This window comes from Pipistrellus kuhlii, unplaced genomic scaffold (genome assembly GCF_014108245.1).
Source record: "Pipistrellus kuhlii isolate mPipKuh1 unplaced genomic scaffold, mPipKuh1.p scaffold_m20_p_18, whole genome shotgun sequence".
In the NCBI taxonomy this organism is placed as follows: Eukaryota; Metazoa; Chordata; class Mammalia; order Chiroptera; family Vespertilionidae; genus Pipistrellus; species Pipistrellus kuhlii.
The window spans coordinates 17,338,652-17,353,868 of NW_023425493.1; the positions used below are offsets into that span (position 1 = coordinate 17,338,652).

Genomic DNA, 15,217 nt, shown 5'->3' on the forward strand with positions numbered 1-15,217 from the left:
TTGTATTAGACAAATACCGAATCAAGTTTGACCTCATGGAAACCTGTCCAGTGGGGCAGCGGGCAGGGCCAAGGCTTTTTCTTCAGTATTTTCTCCACTTGCTCCCCGACTTATTCTCCCCAAGCCTGCTAATGAAGGTCACGCGGAACAGAGGCCTCAGAACTATGGGGGAGCTTGTTACAGACAGAGTCCTTCTTCCTCCTCGGGAGCTGCTGGTTCCTCAGATCCAGGCAGAGCCCAGGAATCTGCATTACACTGACTGCCTCCAAGCGATTCTCAGATGGGCCACACCGAGAGGGCTCAATAAATACTTCTCCAGAGAATGATAAATGGAGAAAAATGAACAGAGACCTCTTGGCTTGCCCAGTGTGCCAGCGACAGGCTCAGTGCCATCCCTGTCTGGCTGAGAATTCCGTAAGGATTTGGGTTCCAGAGTGATCCAGTGGGAAGTGTCTGCAGCAGCCACTGCATCACCAAAGCACCACTTCAGTCAATTTCTGCCCTTTAATCCTAAAGCCTGGTGTCGACTCAAAACAGAGAGATTATGGCCTGAGACCGCATGACACATCAGGTACCCGAGGCCTCTGGTGGCGGATCAGAAATTAAACTGCATATTAGTGAAGGCTGGAGAAAGGAGCTCTGAGCCAGCCTGATGGCTCCGCTCAGACCCGGCTTGGAGGTTGGCCTGGTGTGTGGTGTGACATCCAGGCACCCGATCAGGAGGCAAATTTAGCATATTTGGAATAGGCCCCAAACATGACAGCCTCTCTGGTTTGAGAAATTATTAAGAAACAAGGATAGATAGGAAAGAACAGGAATAATTCCAGGGTGAAGGCAGCCATACACGGGAAAACATGTGTGGAGGAGAAAAGGAAAACCACAGTTCCTTCCCACAGGTGGACGACTGTGGTCAGGCTCCTGGCCCAGCGGTGCTGAGAGAGAGGACAGGTAATGGACATGGAGAAGGGGCTGCCAGAGGCAGCAGCAGAAGCTTCGAGCATAAATGTGTTTTAATGAAGACATAGATACTCCGAGGAGGAAAACAAGATGGCAGAGGACAACGCCTGTGAGGCCAGTGGGTGGGCCTGGTGGGTGTCAGTCCCCAAATGTCCCCCCAAGTTAGAGTTCTGAGCTGGGCTGGAACCAGGCACCCAGGAGGGCAGCTTGAGAAGGCTCAGGAGGTGTCCTGACCATTCTGGGCACAGCTTCCTCTGCACCTGGGCACACACTCACCTGTTCATTGATGTACACACTCCTTCTGCTGCTGCTGGAGGCAGTTTGAGCAGCAGATTAGAAACCAGAACATTCAGTTTCAGAACTCACTTCTTACTTCCTCTGTGCAATAAGATAGGTTTCTCCATTTACTCCACAGATGGAAGTTGTCCAGGAAATTCAAGAATAATATTTCAGAAAGGGCCTGCAATCCAATTTGTTGTACTCCCTTTCCACAGCCTCTGCCCTAAGCCCGCTGCCCTGCTAAGAGCACAGCCTGGACCCTCGGTCACATTGTTGCATTTCCCTGGCAAGAGCATTCTAGTTAAAGCCAACTGCCCACCTATGTCCTGTCTGAACCTCAGTGGCCAAATGTGACCAGAGGCAAACACATCGCATTCACCGGTCCCACTGTAACCCCTTCACCACTAACCCCCAATGGGCCCTGAATCATAGTCCCCCTACACTCACTCCCTCACTCGCCTAGAAAATAATTTCACACCTTCTCCTCAAACTTCCAACATCCTCCTCCTCTCACCCTCTGCTAAGGTCCTTACTTCCTATTTCATTGAAAAAATAGAAGCACCAGGAGAATTTCCACAAGCTACCAACACCATGTTTGCATGCCCATGTTGCAACCCTGCAGCCTTCCCTCCTGGCTGTGATAAAGTGTGGAGCTCCGAGCAAGCCTGGCCCTCCATGTGGGCTCTGATGGCTTAAGCCCTTCCCTTGTCATCTGCTTTAGGAGGTTTTTAGGCTCTACCAGCTGTCTCCACCTCTCCTTCATCATCAATGATTTTTAATCTTGAAGGATTCACTGTCATCAGCGAATGAATGGCATTTCCCCCTGCCCCATTTTCTCTGCTTCCCTTCCAAACAAAATTCAACACAAAGATCTGTACAGACTCGCTGTTTCCAACCCTTTTTAGAACCTTCTCCAATCAGGTATCCAGCCTTCAACTCCACTCAGACTGCTCCTGGTCCCTGAAGGTGGTTCCTCAGCTGTCATCTTCTGTGACCCACCGGCAGCATTTGACTCTGGTATCACCTCTATCTCCTCCTTTCTGAAGCCCTCTTTGTATTTGACCTCAAGGTTGGCCACTCCCTGAGTTTTGTCTCTCCTCCCTACAGCTCCTTCTCCGTCTCCTCCCAGATAACTCCTCAATTCACCAACATATTAGCCTTGAACTTCACTTCTGGAACCTCTTCTCTCCCAATAGTTACAGATTCACTTCCTTTCTGTCTTATCCAGTGATCTTGTGACTTTCAGTACCATCTATACACTGGAAACCCCGCCTAGCCATCTATGCTAGTCTCATTTATCCAACTCCCTCCTGACGCCACCATATCAAATGAGCATCGCAAATTCTTCGTTCACGTCCAAACTCAAGTCTCGCTCTTCCTCCCAACCTTCACTTCTCAGCCCCCATGGGAAAGGGGACAAACTAACTTCCAGGATCCACTTCCCAGCCCCTCTGTGTATAGGGCAAGTCACAGATGAACAGACACTAGTATCAGACTCCAAGGGTCACCTGTTTGACAGGTTCCCAGACTCCCTGCAAGGACACAGGAACAGGGCAGTGCAGACAGGGATGTGGGGAAAGAAAAGCCTATTCCAAAGCATGGCTTATCCTGGACACAGGAATCTACGCATTTTATGAACCATATTCCTGATCGGAGGTCAGCTTGTGCACTTACTGCTCTCCCACCATAAGATGATGGGAGGCTCCGGCCCCCTGTTTGTCAAATGAGTTTTACATGTGTTCTGTTCCCAGGGCATGTGGAGGAGGTGGGTGAGGGGGACTGAGCAAAGATGTACAAACACACTCCCTGGTCTTAGGGACTCCAGAACCAGCAGTGTTCTCTGTAGATACCTTAAAATCAGAGAAGCTTCCAAAATTGGACATGGCATTTTCTTCATCAGTCTCGGATACGGTATTATTCTTAGGCATGCCACACATAAGCAAAACATCAATGAGGCAAAAGAAGTTGCTGCTCACCACTGAAAAATTATTAAGCATGTGCAGCTGAGAGAAAGCAACTTAAAGGAGAGCCATAGGCATGTTACAGACCAAAGGGCTCTTGAGGACTCGGGAAGACTCTCAGAAAGCATCCAGCCTACAGTTGCCTCTTCTTGCCAAAAGCCAGTGAAAGCTATAAAAATCTCTTCCACCCCAGCAGCATGGAGCATCCCGGGCAGTCATAACAGATGCAGCTGGCGTACCTGCATCGCTGGAGAAACAGCAGGTCTCCAAGAAATGTCTGTATCTGCATAAGTTGATCAACATCAAGTGAGAAGAGAAATAGCTCGAGCTACAGAAATACAGGTGAAAAAAAATACTGGACTTTAAGAGCCCGGATGAGAGGAGTTGTGAACAGAGACCGGAAAACTCTGCAACCCATACATGTCCTCATAACACAAACAGCAGATAACATACACCCAGTATGACAACAGAGAAATAAGACCAGAACCAGGAGAAAGCCAGTTCTCCGAGTCCCATCTGGCCCACGGGATGAGGGTTAGAAGCTAATTCCCAAGCCACAGTCGCATCCGTAGAGAGAACAGCATTGACTGGAAGAACATATTGTATTGGCGGAAGGAACCCCCATCCAGATTAGAAGAAATACCTGAATTAAACTAGTAAGAAGAGGCGAGGCTATGCAAGTTGAGGAGACTCTTGTTTGGAGAGACAGTCAAAACAGGAAGCAGCAGCCAGCAGAACCACACGCTGCTTTGCATTCTTTCTACCACAAGGGGAGAGGGAAGCCAAGAATCCAGTTGGAGTTTGATCAAGCAGAGTGGAAGTTTGGGTAGAGACTAGCTGGAGCATGGAAGACTCAGGTTGCCATGACAATGAGAACCTTCTTGCCCCCTTACAGTAATGCATTATAAAGAGGAAAGCTGCATGCAAATGAAGTTAAGTATAATCAACAGCAGGGCACCACAAGGTCAGGGGAGGCATTCAAGGAAGTGTCTGTGCAGCAGATAAGCAATGCAAACACAGAGAAGCTCTTAAGTTATATAGGAAAAGGTTAGACTGAGTCCACATGCTTGCGAGAGTTTCTGTGTACAGAGTAAACCTGAAGGCTCTCCTACTGGCCTGGGCATAACTGGCACCAATAAATCTCCCATATTTGTTGCTGCCAGCAAATAGAAGAGGTGCTGGACCAGGAACGAGGGGCTCCCCTTTTCCTTGCTATGAGGACACAGCAGCTGGGTGAATTGAGCCTTCCCAGAATGGGTGGCAAAAAAAGAGACCTCAAGGTACATTTGAACCTTATGGTGGTGGTGGTGATAATGGCACAGTGAGCGATTTCTCTATAGGTAGAAACATACATATATAGACAGGTATTTATGATACGAAGTTGACGAGTTGTTCATTGTTCATTCCACGGTGTGCAACCAGTTCTCATGCATATGCAAAATGTTGTCATTACAGAGCTCTGAGCTGATATTAAAAGAAGAAAACTAGCTGAAACCAGTTTGGCTCAGTGGATAGAGCGTCAGTCTGCGGACTGGAAGGTCCCAGGTTCAATTCCCGTCAGGGGTATGTACATTGGTTGCGGGCACGTCCCCGGTAGGGGGCGTGCAGAAGGCAGCTGGTCAATGTTTCTCTCTCACCGATGTTTCTAACTCTCTATCCTTCTCTCTTCCTCTTTGGAAAAAAATCAATAATATATATATATATATATATATATATATATATATATATATATATATATATATTTGTTTTGTTTTGTTTTAAAAGGAGAAAACTATGCAGGCAGTGTTGACATGGACTATCAGAATCTGATTTTCAGCCAAAATCCCAGGCATCTCCCATCTCACACTGTCTTTCAATGGGCAAGAGCTCACTGAAAGGAATGGTAGGTATATAGTCTGTACTGCTGAAGTAATTTTTCTCCCGCTCCCTGACCCTCTTTTCTATCCAAGCTGAACAGATGAACTTGGAGAACTTAAAAGCTTGCATGATGTAAGTTAAAAGCCCTGTGCCCAGCATTAGGAAGGGTCCAATACGCTGAACCCGCTGCCCCGGGAGCAGACAACCCTCCCTCCGGAGTGTGCATCCCACCCCGGTTCCCTGCTCAAATGAAGCCCAGCCTTTGTGTGCCCTCTCTCCCCAGGAGCCAGCCTTGGTCCTTGTGCCACTGGCTGAAAACGGGCGCCTTTTCCATCCGGCTTCTCCCGAGTCATCCACCTCACCATGGCCATCGCCTCTGCTGTGGACTCCTGGCTCCATGCCCTGGCCCTAGATCCAATGCTGTGTAAGTGATGTCATCTCAAAGTGGGCATGAGGTCGTTCTGCCCGTGAGCAGCCAGCTGCTTTCTGGAAACCAGCCCTACAGCTCACCTAGCTTCCTTGACCCCGGATCTAGTTATAGGGGCAGCAGGAGGCATTGGGTACAATGAAGTTCAATGGCTGATGGGCTGGCTGGGAGCCCATGAGTGACAGGTTTCAGAGGATCTGCAGCTTGACCTCCTTCTCCCCACTTCCTGGGTGGCACAAAACTAGAGACAAGAGCAGGGTTGCTGTCAGTCTGTGTGACCTCCATATATACGTTAGGTAGATAACTAGGGAGAAATGGGAATTGGAAGAGAGCACCATGAGAGCAGGGATCATAGTACTCTTTTTCTCTCTATTTTCCTAATGCCTCACACAGTGCTTGAGATGAAGAAGATGCTCATTTAATATGTGTTTCATGAACGAACAAAGAAACCAACAGAAGTGATGAGTGTTTCTTCATCTGTTTTCCTGCCTGTCTTAATGTCCTCTGAGCCTTGGCTCTGGAGGACCAACAGGTCACGCCTGTATCGCCAAAAGCAACACCTCTCCTTTCAGGCTTTCCATGCATTTATCACATCACTTAGGTGAGTCTACACATATAATTGAATTACATCACTCCCAAGGCCCCACAGATGACACCCGCCACGGTGGGGCCAGCGCTGTCATTCCCAGAGGCGCCTGGCTAATCTGAGTGACATGGCCTCAAGACATCCTTCACATCTCAAATGAGGAGTGACAGCACTCATCCATCTTTCCTTCTTCCCCTCCTTCCTGCCGCCCCACCACAGCTGGCGAGAATCCCAGAGCATCCTCAAGGTCTTTCTAAGTCACACTTAACCCCTGGGCTTGTTGGGCATAAGCTGGTCCCTGGGACTTCTTCGCTGCCCTTTCGACCTCTATGACTCCTCGGCAAACTCCATCCTGCCTTGCTCAGCCTGTATGGGGCTGGACCCAGGTGAGTAATGGACATTCACTAAGCACCTACTTTGCAGGCTTTATGCAAACCCAGGCTCCTCAGGCACTACAATCTTTTGGAGTCTCTCCTGAGATCGAACATTTCCTTTCCCTCCAGTACAGATTGTCCCCAGTGCGCCTTCTAAAGGGGCTTTGCATAAGCCACACTCTGCCCCACATAAAACATCCTATGCCAAGAACTTAGGTTAAGTGGAAACAGAGGGCACCTTAGGGCAAAGGAAGCTGTGGAAATGCAGGTAAGAGGAATGAGGATTCCAAAGGTATCTACTGGCAGGTGGGCTGGTTGGCTGCATACGAGGTACAGACCTTTGCAAGCACTTACCAAGGCAACCTGCCCAAGTGGTTTTGTCCACCCAAGCTCCTTAGGCATCAAATTGCAGCCACCCTGGACCCTGTCTTACTGTAGAACTCTGCACTGCATCTTTCAGTGGTCACCTGCCTAACTTCCAGCTCCATGCAGGAATCCTAACATCCCCAACAGCCCGTCAGTTGTCTTGTGTGGCCACTCAGAACCTTCCCAACATGTCTGAGCATATGAATCATGAGGGGCACTTGCACAAAGCTCACCAACTATTCACACCTTGCACAGAAAGGGCCTGAGCATCTGAATTTTTCACCAGCATCCCTAGTGAGTCTTACAATTAAGCACGCTTCTTATGTGCCTGTAATGCAGCGGTTCTTGACAGTGGCTGACTGTTAGAATCAGCTAGGAAGCCTTAGGAAAAAAAAAATCAATGACAGGCCTTTACCCCTAGCTATTCTTATTTAATTTGTCTGGAGTGGAGCCCAGGGGGTGTAAATTTTTAAAGCTCCCAGCTGATTCCAAAGTGCAGCCAGGGTTAAGAACTTCTGCAATATCTTCCAAGACCAATGGTAAGCTCTTGGAAGACAGTAACCAAGAAATATGTACCCCTTGGTGCCCCTCCCTGAACCCCAGCACCACGTCAAACCTGTTACAGAACACACTCCATAACTGCTGAGTTGATCTGATTTAACTAGCTGTTCATCCATCCAATATGCATTGTAATTTCCTGTATTAAGAAGCTGTGTACTTCCACTTAGCAAGGGGCCAGATAATGGAGGCTAAGATTTCCTATGATTGAACACACACACACACACACACACACACACACACACACACAGGCACTGGCACAGACACACACGCTTGCAAACATGCAGGCACATCTCCAACCATTCCTTTCCCCGGATGAATCAGCCCAAACAATGCAGAAGCCTCACGCCTCAATTCTGTCCTCTGCCTGCCCCGGCCCTCGCCAGCTCTACTCACATTGTACAGCACGGTGGTCCACCCTTCCATGGTGATGCACTGGAAGACAGTCAGCACAGCAAAGAGGATGTTGTCAAACTGGGTGATCCCATCGTTGGGGCCGATCCAGTCCCTGCATTCATAACCAGCTGGGCAGCCCTGCACGCCACACGGGTGAGGGGGGTCAAATCCTTCTAGAATACCTGCACGCACATTGGGAGGGTGGGGAATAAACCACATGGTGTTTAGCATGAGCTGGAAATGACCCCAGGAAGCCACAAGCAGGCAGCTCGGTTTCCCACAGAAAGGTGTGTCCTTCGTTGTCTCAGGCTCCCTCCCACCTCTGGCCTCTCTACACCTCACCCTCCGCACACCACGTGTTCCACCCAGTGTTTCTCAACCTCCTCTGAAAACGGAGTCAATCCTGCATGTGGCCCCCACTCTCCGTGGGCCACAGCCTCTACCGTCACCTGCGTACCAGAAATTCACAGGACTGGGTCACACAGAGAGGTCTGGGTTGAAGGCAGAACAACTCACTGATTTTCTAAACCTCGGACTCTAGGATAGATCCTGAGTTCTTTCTGTGCCTCTTGGGGACAATCATAAGCTACAGTCCCCTTGGTGAGTCTTAACTCTTTCTATTCTTCTGGCCTAAATTCCTGGTCTTGAATAAAAGACAAAAAAATCAGAAATCAAAATCCAAGGTGGAAGGTGTCCTTTAAAGATTCTGTTCTTAAAAAAAACACGTACCTAATTGGGCTCCTTCAACCTCTCCCCATCCCCTTTCCTCCCAGGGCACGCTACTCAACTTGCCAAGAGCAATGAGACACAAAGAGGAAAGCATTTGGAGTCTGTATACCCCACCAGTCCCCAAGCTCCACTGCCAAGCCAAGCTCAGAGTTGCCTCTGTCCCTCCACACTGTGTGTGGGTCACAGTAGAGAGCAAGGAAGGTCATGAGATAGACCACGAAGGAAAAACGTCTCCGTGGATACGAAGGGATCTGTGTCTTTTTTGACTCCAAACTCCTAGGTCTCCCTGGCCTGTGGGTTGAAGAGGCCCCTGCACACAGGGTCTTTCTTCAGACCGACAGTGTCTGACAGCCTCCTTCTGCTGTGCATAGGGGAGCTGAGCCCTCCTGCTTGAAACCCCCCAACTGTAAACTTAGGAGGTTATTAGCTTTGCAATCTCAAGTGTCCAACAGGGATGTTGAGTCTGGGCTGGGCTGGTTGGGCCTCAAAAGGCTCCTGACTAGGAAGCTTCTGGTTCTCTTTGTAGGGCTGGAATAGAACACACTTTTCCAAGCTGTCTCTCATGAAGGCCCTGAATGGCCCCAGTGACCCCAGGGGAGAAGGAGGAAGAGGCAGAAGACAGTCTAGGAGCGCACCTGAATTGTTCATGAAGCATGCGCGGTGCAGCTTCCCGCTGTAGAACTCCAGGCCAATGATCGCGAACATCAGGATGGCGAAGAAGAGCAGGAGGCCGATCTGCAGCAGGGGCACCATGGCCTTCATGATGGACTTCAGCACGATCTGCAGGCCTGGAAGGAAGGAAGAGGATGACAAACGGAGCCTCACTAGGCACCCCTGACTGCGCGGGCTCAGTCTCCCCTCTGAGGGAATAGGGCAAGTGGTGCTGGGAAAAAAAATAATTGGTCCTGAACCGACAAAGACCGTTTGCAAAGGAAAAACCAGGACAAGTCAAGCCAAAACTGCCATCCCAACTTCCCCCATGGATCAGTCCCTTCCTCCTCCTCACCCTGACCTTGCCTATTGCCCTTCATTTGTTTCATCTGGGTTGTCTTCCAGGTTACAATCATTAGAATGTGCCTGTTGGTCCTCGCCCTGCTGGGCTGTAAGTCTTGTGAGAGCAATGACAGAGTTTATCTTCCCCATCCTCTAATCTCAGCCCCGGCCATTCCACCAGCTGCTTTAAGAGCAGACTTAGTAGAACCAGTATTGACTCCAAACTCCTAGGTCTCCCTGGCCTGTGGGTTGATCACAAAATACCTCTGACCCAGAATTGTACTTCTAGGATTCTAGCCGAAGAAAACAACCAGAGATGTAAATAAGATTCAAGCAAAAAGATGTTTGCCCCAGCACTATTCCCAGTTGGGAGGAAAAATTGGAAATAGCCTAAATATCCAAAACACAGCAATAACTAAGCAAGTCATGACCCCTATGACAGACTATAATACATGTTTTAAAATTATATTTTGGAAGAATTTTTAATGTCAGGAAAAATCGAATGCTTATGGCAAGATCTAAAACTATACGTACAATATGATCACAATTATATTTAAAATGTACAGGAAAAAATATACAGAAATTTTAAAAGTTATTTCAGGCCCTGGGTGGTATTCTCAGTGGTTAGAACACTGGCCCTCGTACCGAAGGCTCTGGGATTTGATTCCCAGTTAAGGGCATGTACCTGGGTTGCAGGTTCGATTCCCAGCCCCTGTCAGGGTATGTGCGGGAGGCAAGCAATGGATTTTTTTTCTCCCCTCTCTCTCTCCCTTGCCTTCTTTCCTCCTTTCCACTCTCTCTTAAATAAATAAATAAATAAATAAATAAATAAATAAATATGAAAAATATCCTCAGGAGAGGATTAACAAAAAAAAGAAAAAGTTCTTTCTGATAAGAAAATGGGTGCTTTTCGTTTTCATATTACATCACTTCATGTATTTTCCCAAGTTTCTATAAAAATTTTTCATTATCTTTCAATCTGAAAAACAAAAAAGAGCTGCTAAGTTTCAAAAAGAAATGTTATATCATGTTGTTGCATCCACACTATTTATTACCAGGGGGCTAAGTCCCAGGAGAAACTGTCTCCTATTTATCCCACATTCTCTTAGACTCGGATCCAGATGAGGACATGTCAGGGAGTCTATCAGCAGAGTAGAAGGAAGAAAGATGGTGCTTACTGGGTATCCCTGACACAAGCTTCAGGGGCCTCAGGACACGCACGGCCCGGAGGGTCCTCAGGTCCACATGTGTGTTAAAGTGGGTTCCCGCGGTGGCCAGGATGCTGCGGACGGAGACACAGAGAGGTCAAGGTTAGCAGGGTCTGGCTCTCTTCCCTGTCTCAGGGGGGAAGCTGGGTTAAAGAAGGACCAGGCGGGAAAGTGCACTGAGCTGACACCAGCCGTGTGTGGGCACACCTGTGCTGGGGTGAATCACCAGTGGTTCCAAGTGAAATTAAATTTAGCCCCATGGATTTCACTGTGCAAAGAAAGAAAACTTGTCATCAGATCAGAATCCTAGTTCCAAATCATGATCTCCAAATCAAGGTCTCCAGCACCTGTCCCATGCCCGTTCCCGGCACTGCTCTCTGCTCCTTGCAAACTTCCTTCCCCCCTTTCCAACCCACCAAAGCCCTCACATTTTTTTATTTCAAGATTTTCTCAAGACTCCCCTGTCTCCTATCACCTTTAGAAAAAGTCCTTTGGATTAAGTAGTTTAATAAAAGAGTAACTCACCCTTCTCCATCTTGACACTTACATTTCTTAACTAGACAGATCAGTCACACGGATTGAGGAATAACTCTACTGGTCCCATATGGCATATTTATACTTGTCCAGAATCACTGTGTGCCCTGAGTTTAGATTCTAGATTCTTTGCTTCCATTTTTCCACATTCCACAGCCATAGCCAGGAAGAAACACACACACACACACACACACACACACACACACACACACGCATCTGTAAAAATTCTATTAAATTGTGGACACCAAGTTCCTTGTCTTGAGGAGACAATTTATTTCATCTAACCTCATGGCACTGCAGATACTCTGAAGAGACAAAGACACAAGTATTAATGGAAGACTCAGCAAAAGGCCAAGAGTCAAGAGAACTGGGTGTAAGTCCTGAACTGGGCAACTTTAGGCAAGTCATTCTACCTCGGTGAGGCTCACTAGCCTCGTCTACAGAACAGGGGAGTATCAAGGCCTAGGTATAAAAATAAAATGACATGGTGTTGAATATCAAGAGAGGCCTGTACACTATAATGTGCAAAACAGACATTACATCCAACACAAACATTAATGAAATTGGTTTTGCAAGTCTAATTTTAGCCTGCTCTCTGTGGGATAGTCCCTGACCTCCCTCAGAACCACTCTAGGACAATTTCAGCTATCTGGAACCGTTGGGGGATGAGTCATTTAGAAAAATAAATTATCTATATAGTCAACGGGTGCCAAGAATGCTTCATTCCACTTCATTCTTTTTGGCAGAACCCTCTGAAACATTTCAAGTATTGAAGAAGATGCTTGAAGTGCCTTCAGTACTTGAAAGAGAACGTGAATGAAAGGCTTGTGCTATACAATATCTCTAAGAAGCAGATAGAGAGTCTATAGGAACAAAGCACAGAGATCCAGGACATCAGAACCCTGAACAATAACTTTGAAACAGGGAGAGCTGCCCAGCACAAAAGCAGTCTGCTTCCTAAAAAGCTCTCGACTATCTATTGGGAACTTAAGAGGGTTCTCACTTGGGTTGAAGGATATTTTCAAAAACCGATGGAGATCTCTTTGAGCTTTAAGATTCTGTAATTCTATACGAATCCATCCTTAAAATAAGAACCAGAAAGAAATTCTACTCTCATTAAGGATCTCAGGAGGGAGGCAAGACTCCCAAGTCTTCTCCATGTCTCCCCAACTTCCACACCCTCATCTGAGAAGGAGGGACTCAGGGAGAGTCTCTGACTGCTTTTGACTGTCTTCCAAAGCTAAAGAGGAGGATTAATTGGAGGGGCTGGGGGAGAACAGGGAGGAAGAGTGATATAATTTCTAATAAGGAAATTCTGAAGAGATGAGAGATCAAAGAGAAACATGTAAAACAGGACAGAATTTTTAAAAATAAAGGAAAGAGGTAAAGAGGAACTCAAAGATAGGTGGAGATAGGAAACTGGAGAGGCAGAAATAGGGTCATTGTTCAGCTGGTTCTGCTAACAAGGGAAGGTGCCTTGAACTTGGAGTCTCTGAGGTGCACATGGAGCCTCTCCCTCACTCTTGTTCACTCCATCTTACAAAATATGGGTAGACTCTTCCCAGGTCAGAATCCAGAGCTCTGTTTCCTGGGAAACCCAGACCAGACACAAAGAAAATGCTCTTTCACAGTATAAAAGGGGCTGTGGCATATGAAAATGTCCTCCCCAGCCCTTGAGTTGAACAAGATACATCTCAGAATACGAAGGTAGGGGCAGAAGGACAAAATTAAAAGGCAAAAAGGCACAAGTGAAGAGAGAGGGGGAAATGATAGAAGGAGAGGAGAAAGAGAGGAGAGATAAAGTGAGCAGTGAAAGAAAACATGGAGATGAAAACACGATGGAAAATAGGGAGAAATCAAAGCTTGTGGAGAAGCAAATGTCAGAGGTAAGAAAGCTCACACAGGAAAGAGAACAAGAGTAAATAAAGCTAACCTAAAGAGAGAAGAGGAAATATGGTATCTGTTGTGGAGGCCTCAGGAGATAAGTTCTTTTCATTAAGTGCATCCCTCAGCTGAACTACCTGCTCCCCGAGTCCTCCAAGTCCCACTTCAGCCAAGGCCATGTAGCCTGTGGCCCATCCCCCCTGGTGCTTACACTTGATTTTCTTCCAGTGCAGGAAGGCTGTCTACTAGGCTGAGGCAGACTGGCCACTCGCTGCTCCCTACATACCAGCATTCAAATCGTCCTTGAGGGTAAGAACTAAGATTTGGTTCCCCTGTCCATCTGCTAGAAGCAGGAACAATGGGATTCTTAAGGGAGAAGATAACTGAGGAAAAGGACCCTGATTCTGTGGGTCCATAAATTTCTGTGCCCACTACCATCATGGTCCTTACCAACTGGGAGAGAAATTCTGTTTCCACATCTGTCTTCCCCATGAGAAGTGGAGCACCTCAAACAAAGAGCCTGTCTCCCTCATCTTGATGTCCCCCATATCCAGGCCACATTGTGGCAAGTAAGAGGCTTAAGGGATGTCTGAGCAATTGGACTGCTCCAATGAAAGTAATAAAGGCACAAAATACCACAGAAACCCTGCAACTCACCAATGAAAGGAGTGGGATGCTATTTGAGCATAGATCTGTTTGGTCATGCAGGAGTGTACTGGAAATCTGACCTTGCCCATTTTAGAGTCTAATGAGGATGGCCCAACATAGTCCTAAGACCCCTGAGCCAAGCAGATGAACAGGGTTGGGGCTCTGCCCTTCGTCAGTGGAGAGTTCGAGAAAGAGAGAAATTGCTTATAAACAGCAAGCCCAGGGGAGAGCAGGAGGAAGATGCAAGATGTAAAGGTTATTATCTCCGGGCAAAACCCAAGTCCTGAAGTGCATATGGCTAAGGCTCAGGGCAACTCCGGGCCTTGGAAGTAGCAGGCCGTAGGCATGCAGCAAGGGGAAAGTGAACAGTAGGAAACTGTCCTGGCCCCGTCTATAGAAGTAGGCAGATACAGAAATGAAATAATTATAATTCACCATGAAGAGTGTCATAACAGAGGAGTTTCCAAGGTCCTACGAGCATGGGAAACGCTGCCGTGACAAACAGTGCTCTCTGCTAGCACTCTCAAATATTTTATCCCATGGAATCCTCAAAAATATCATCATTGCCTCCATTTCATAGAAGAGGAAATGGAAGCTCAGAAACAGTGGCATTGTTTATAAACAGCAAGACCAGGAGCAAAGCTAATCTCTTTGGGGCTCTGCCATGAGGCCTTTCGGGGTCTTCTCAGCACTGGACAGCTCCCCTGATTCCTCGTCCAGCGTGTTTCTGAAATAATACCAAGGGCACAGTGTTTGACCTCCAAATAAGTCATGAACGTGGTTCCCTTCGCTTCAAGGCCGCCAGCCAGGACCCCTTCCCACCCCCCCCAACCCCCCAGACGTGCCACAGATCAAGGCCAGGAGGGTGCAAGGCTCCACGTACCTCAGGCAACAACTATGACAATATCCACACATACACCCAGGAAGAGACACGCGCCACAAAATCAGAGTGAGGCCACGGAGGATAGCTCCAATTCCGAGTTAATAAAAGCCTAAGCTCTCTGCCGTCCCAACAGGCACATGTGAGGCTGTGTTTTCCATTTCTTTTGTCACCATGAGCACAGAGCCTGGTGGAGAGCTCTGTACACAGGAGTGGGTGCTTAATTACTACTTCACCCCCCAAAGCAGAGGACAGACGGAGAACAAACACAAACCTCTAACCACCACCAGCACAGACGCAGTGTTCTGCACACTGTAAATGTTCAACAGCGGATTCCTGGAGGATGTGGTGGCTCAGCCCTACCTCCAAGGATTTTGCTTTCAGTTGGCAGCAGGCAAGAAGAGAATGGAGGCTGCTATGATGCTGTGGGTGTGGCATGACCATCACTATTGTGGCCTGGCGAGGCAGACGATGGAAGTGAGGCTCTGGGCAATAACAATCCAATGGTCTCTCCCCAAGACCATCATCACCCAAATAATTCTTCAATCCTGCGATTCTTTTGACCTTGGGTTCTGTCTGA

The 15,217-nt window shown here is 47.7% G+C and overlaps 1 protein-coding gene across 9 annotated transcripts in view; it reads right to left on the minus strand.

Moving 5' to 3' along the window:
• The window catches only part of CACNA1E (calcium voltage-gated channel subunit alpha1 E), a 371,824-nt gene that overhangs the window by 174,614 nt on the left and 181,993 nt on the right, over nt 1-15,217 (minus strand). For all 9 annotated transcript variants that reach the window (XR_004988714.2, XM_036442246.2, XM_045583159.1 and 6 more), the window contains exons 6-8: nt 10,662-10,765; nt 9,126-9,278; nt 7,762-7,943 (exon numbers count right to left, since the gene is read on the minus strand). Coding sequence is in view for 8 of the 9 variants with exons in the window: in XM_036442246.2 (XP_036298139.1) it covers nt 7,762-7,943; nt 9,126-9,278; nt 10,662-10,765 (439 nt within the window). In the remaining variant the exon portion in view is untranslated. The remainder of the gene's footprint in view (nt 1-7,761; nt 7,944-9,125; nt 9,279-10,661; nt 10,766-15,217) is intronic.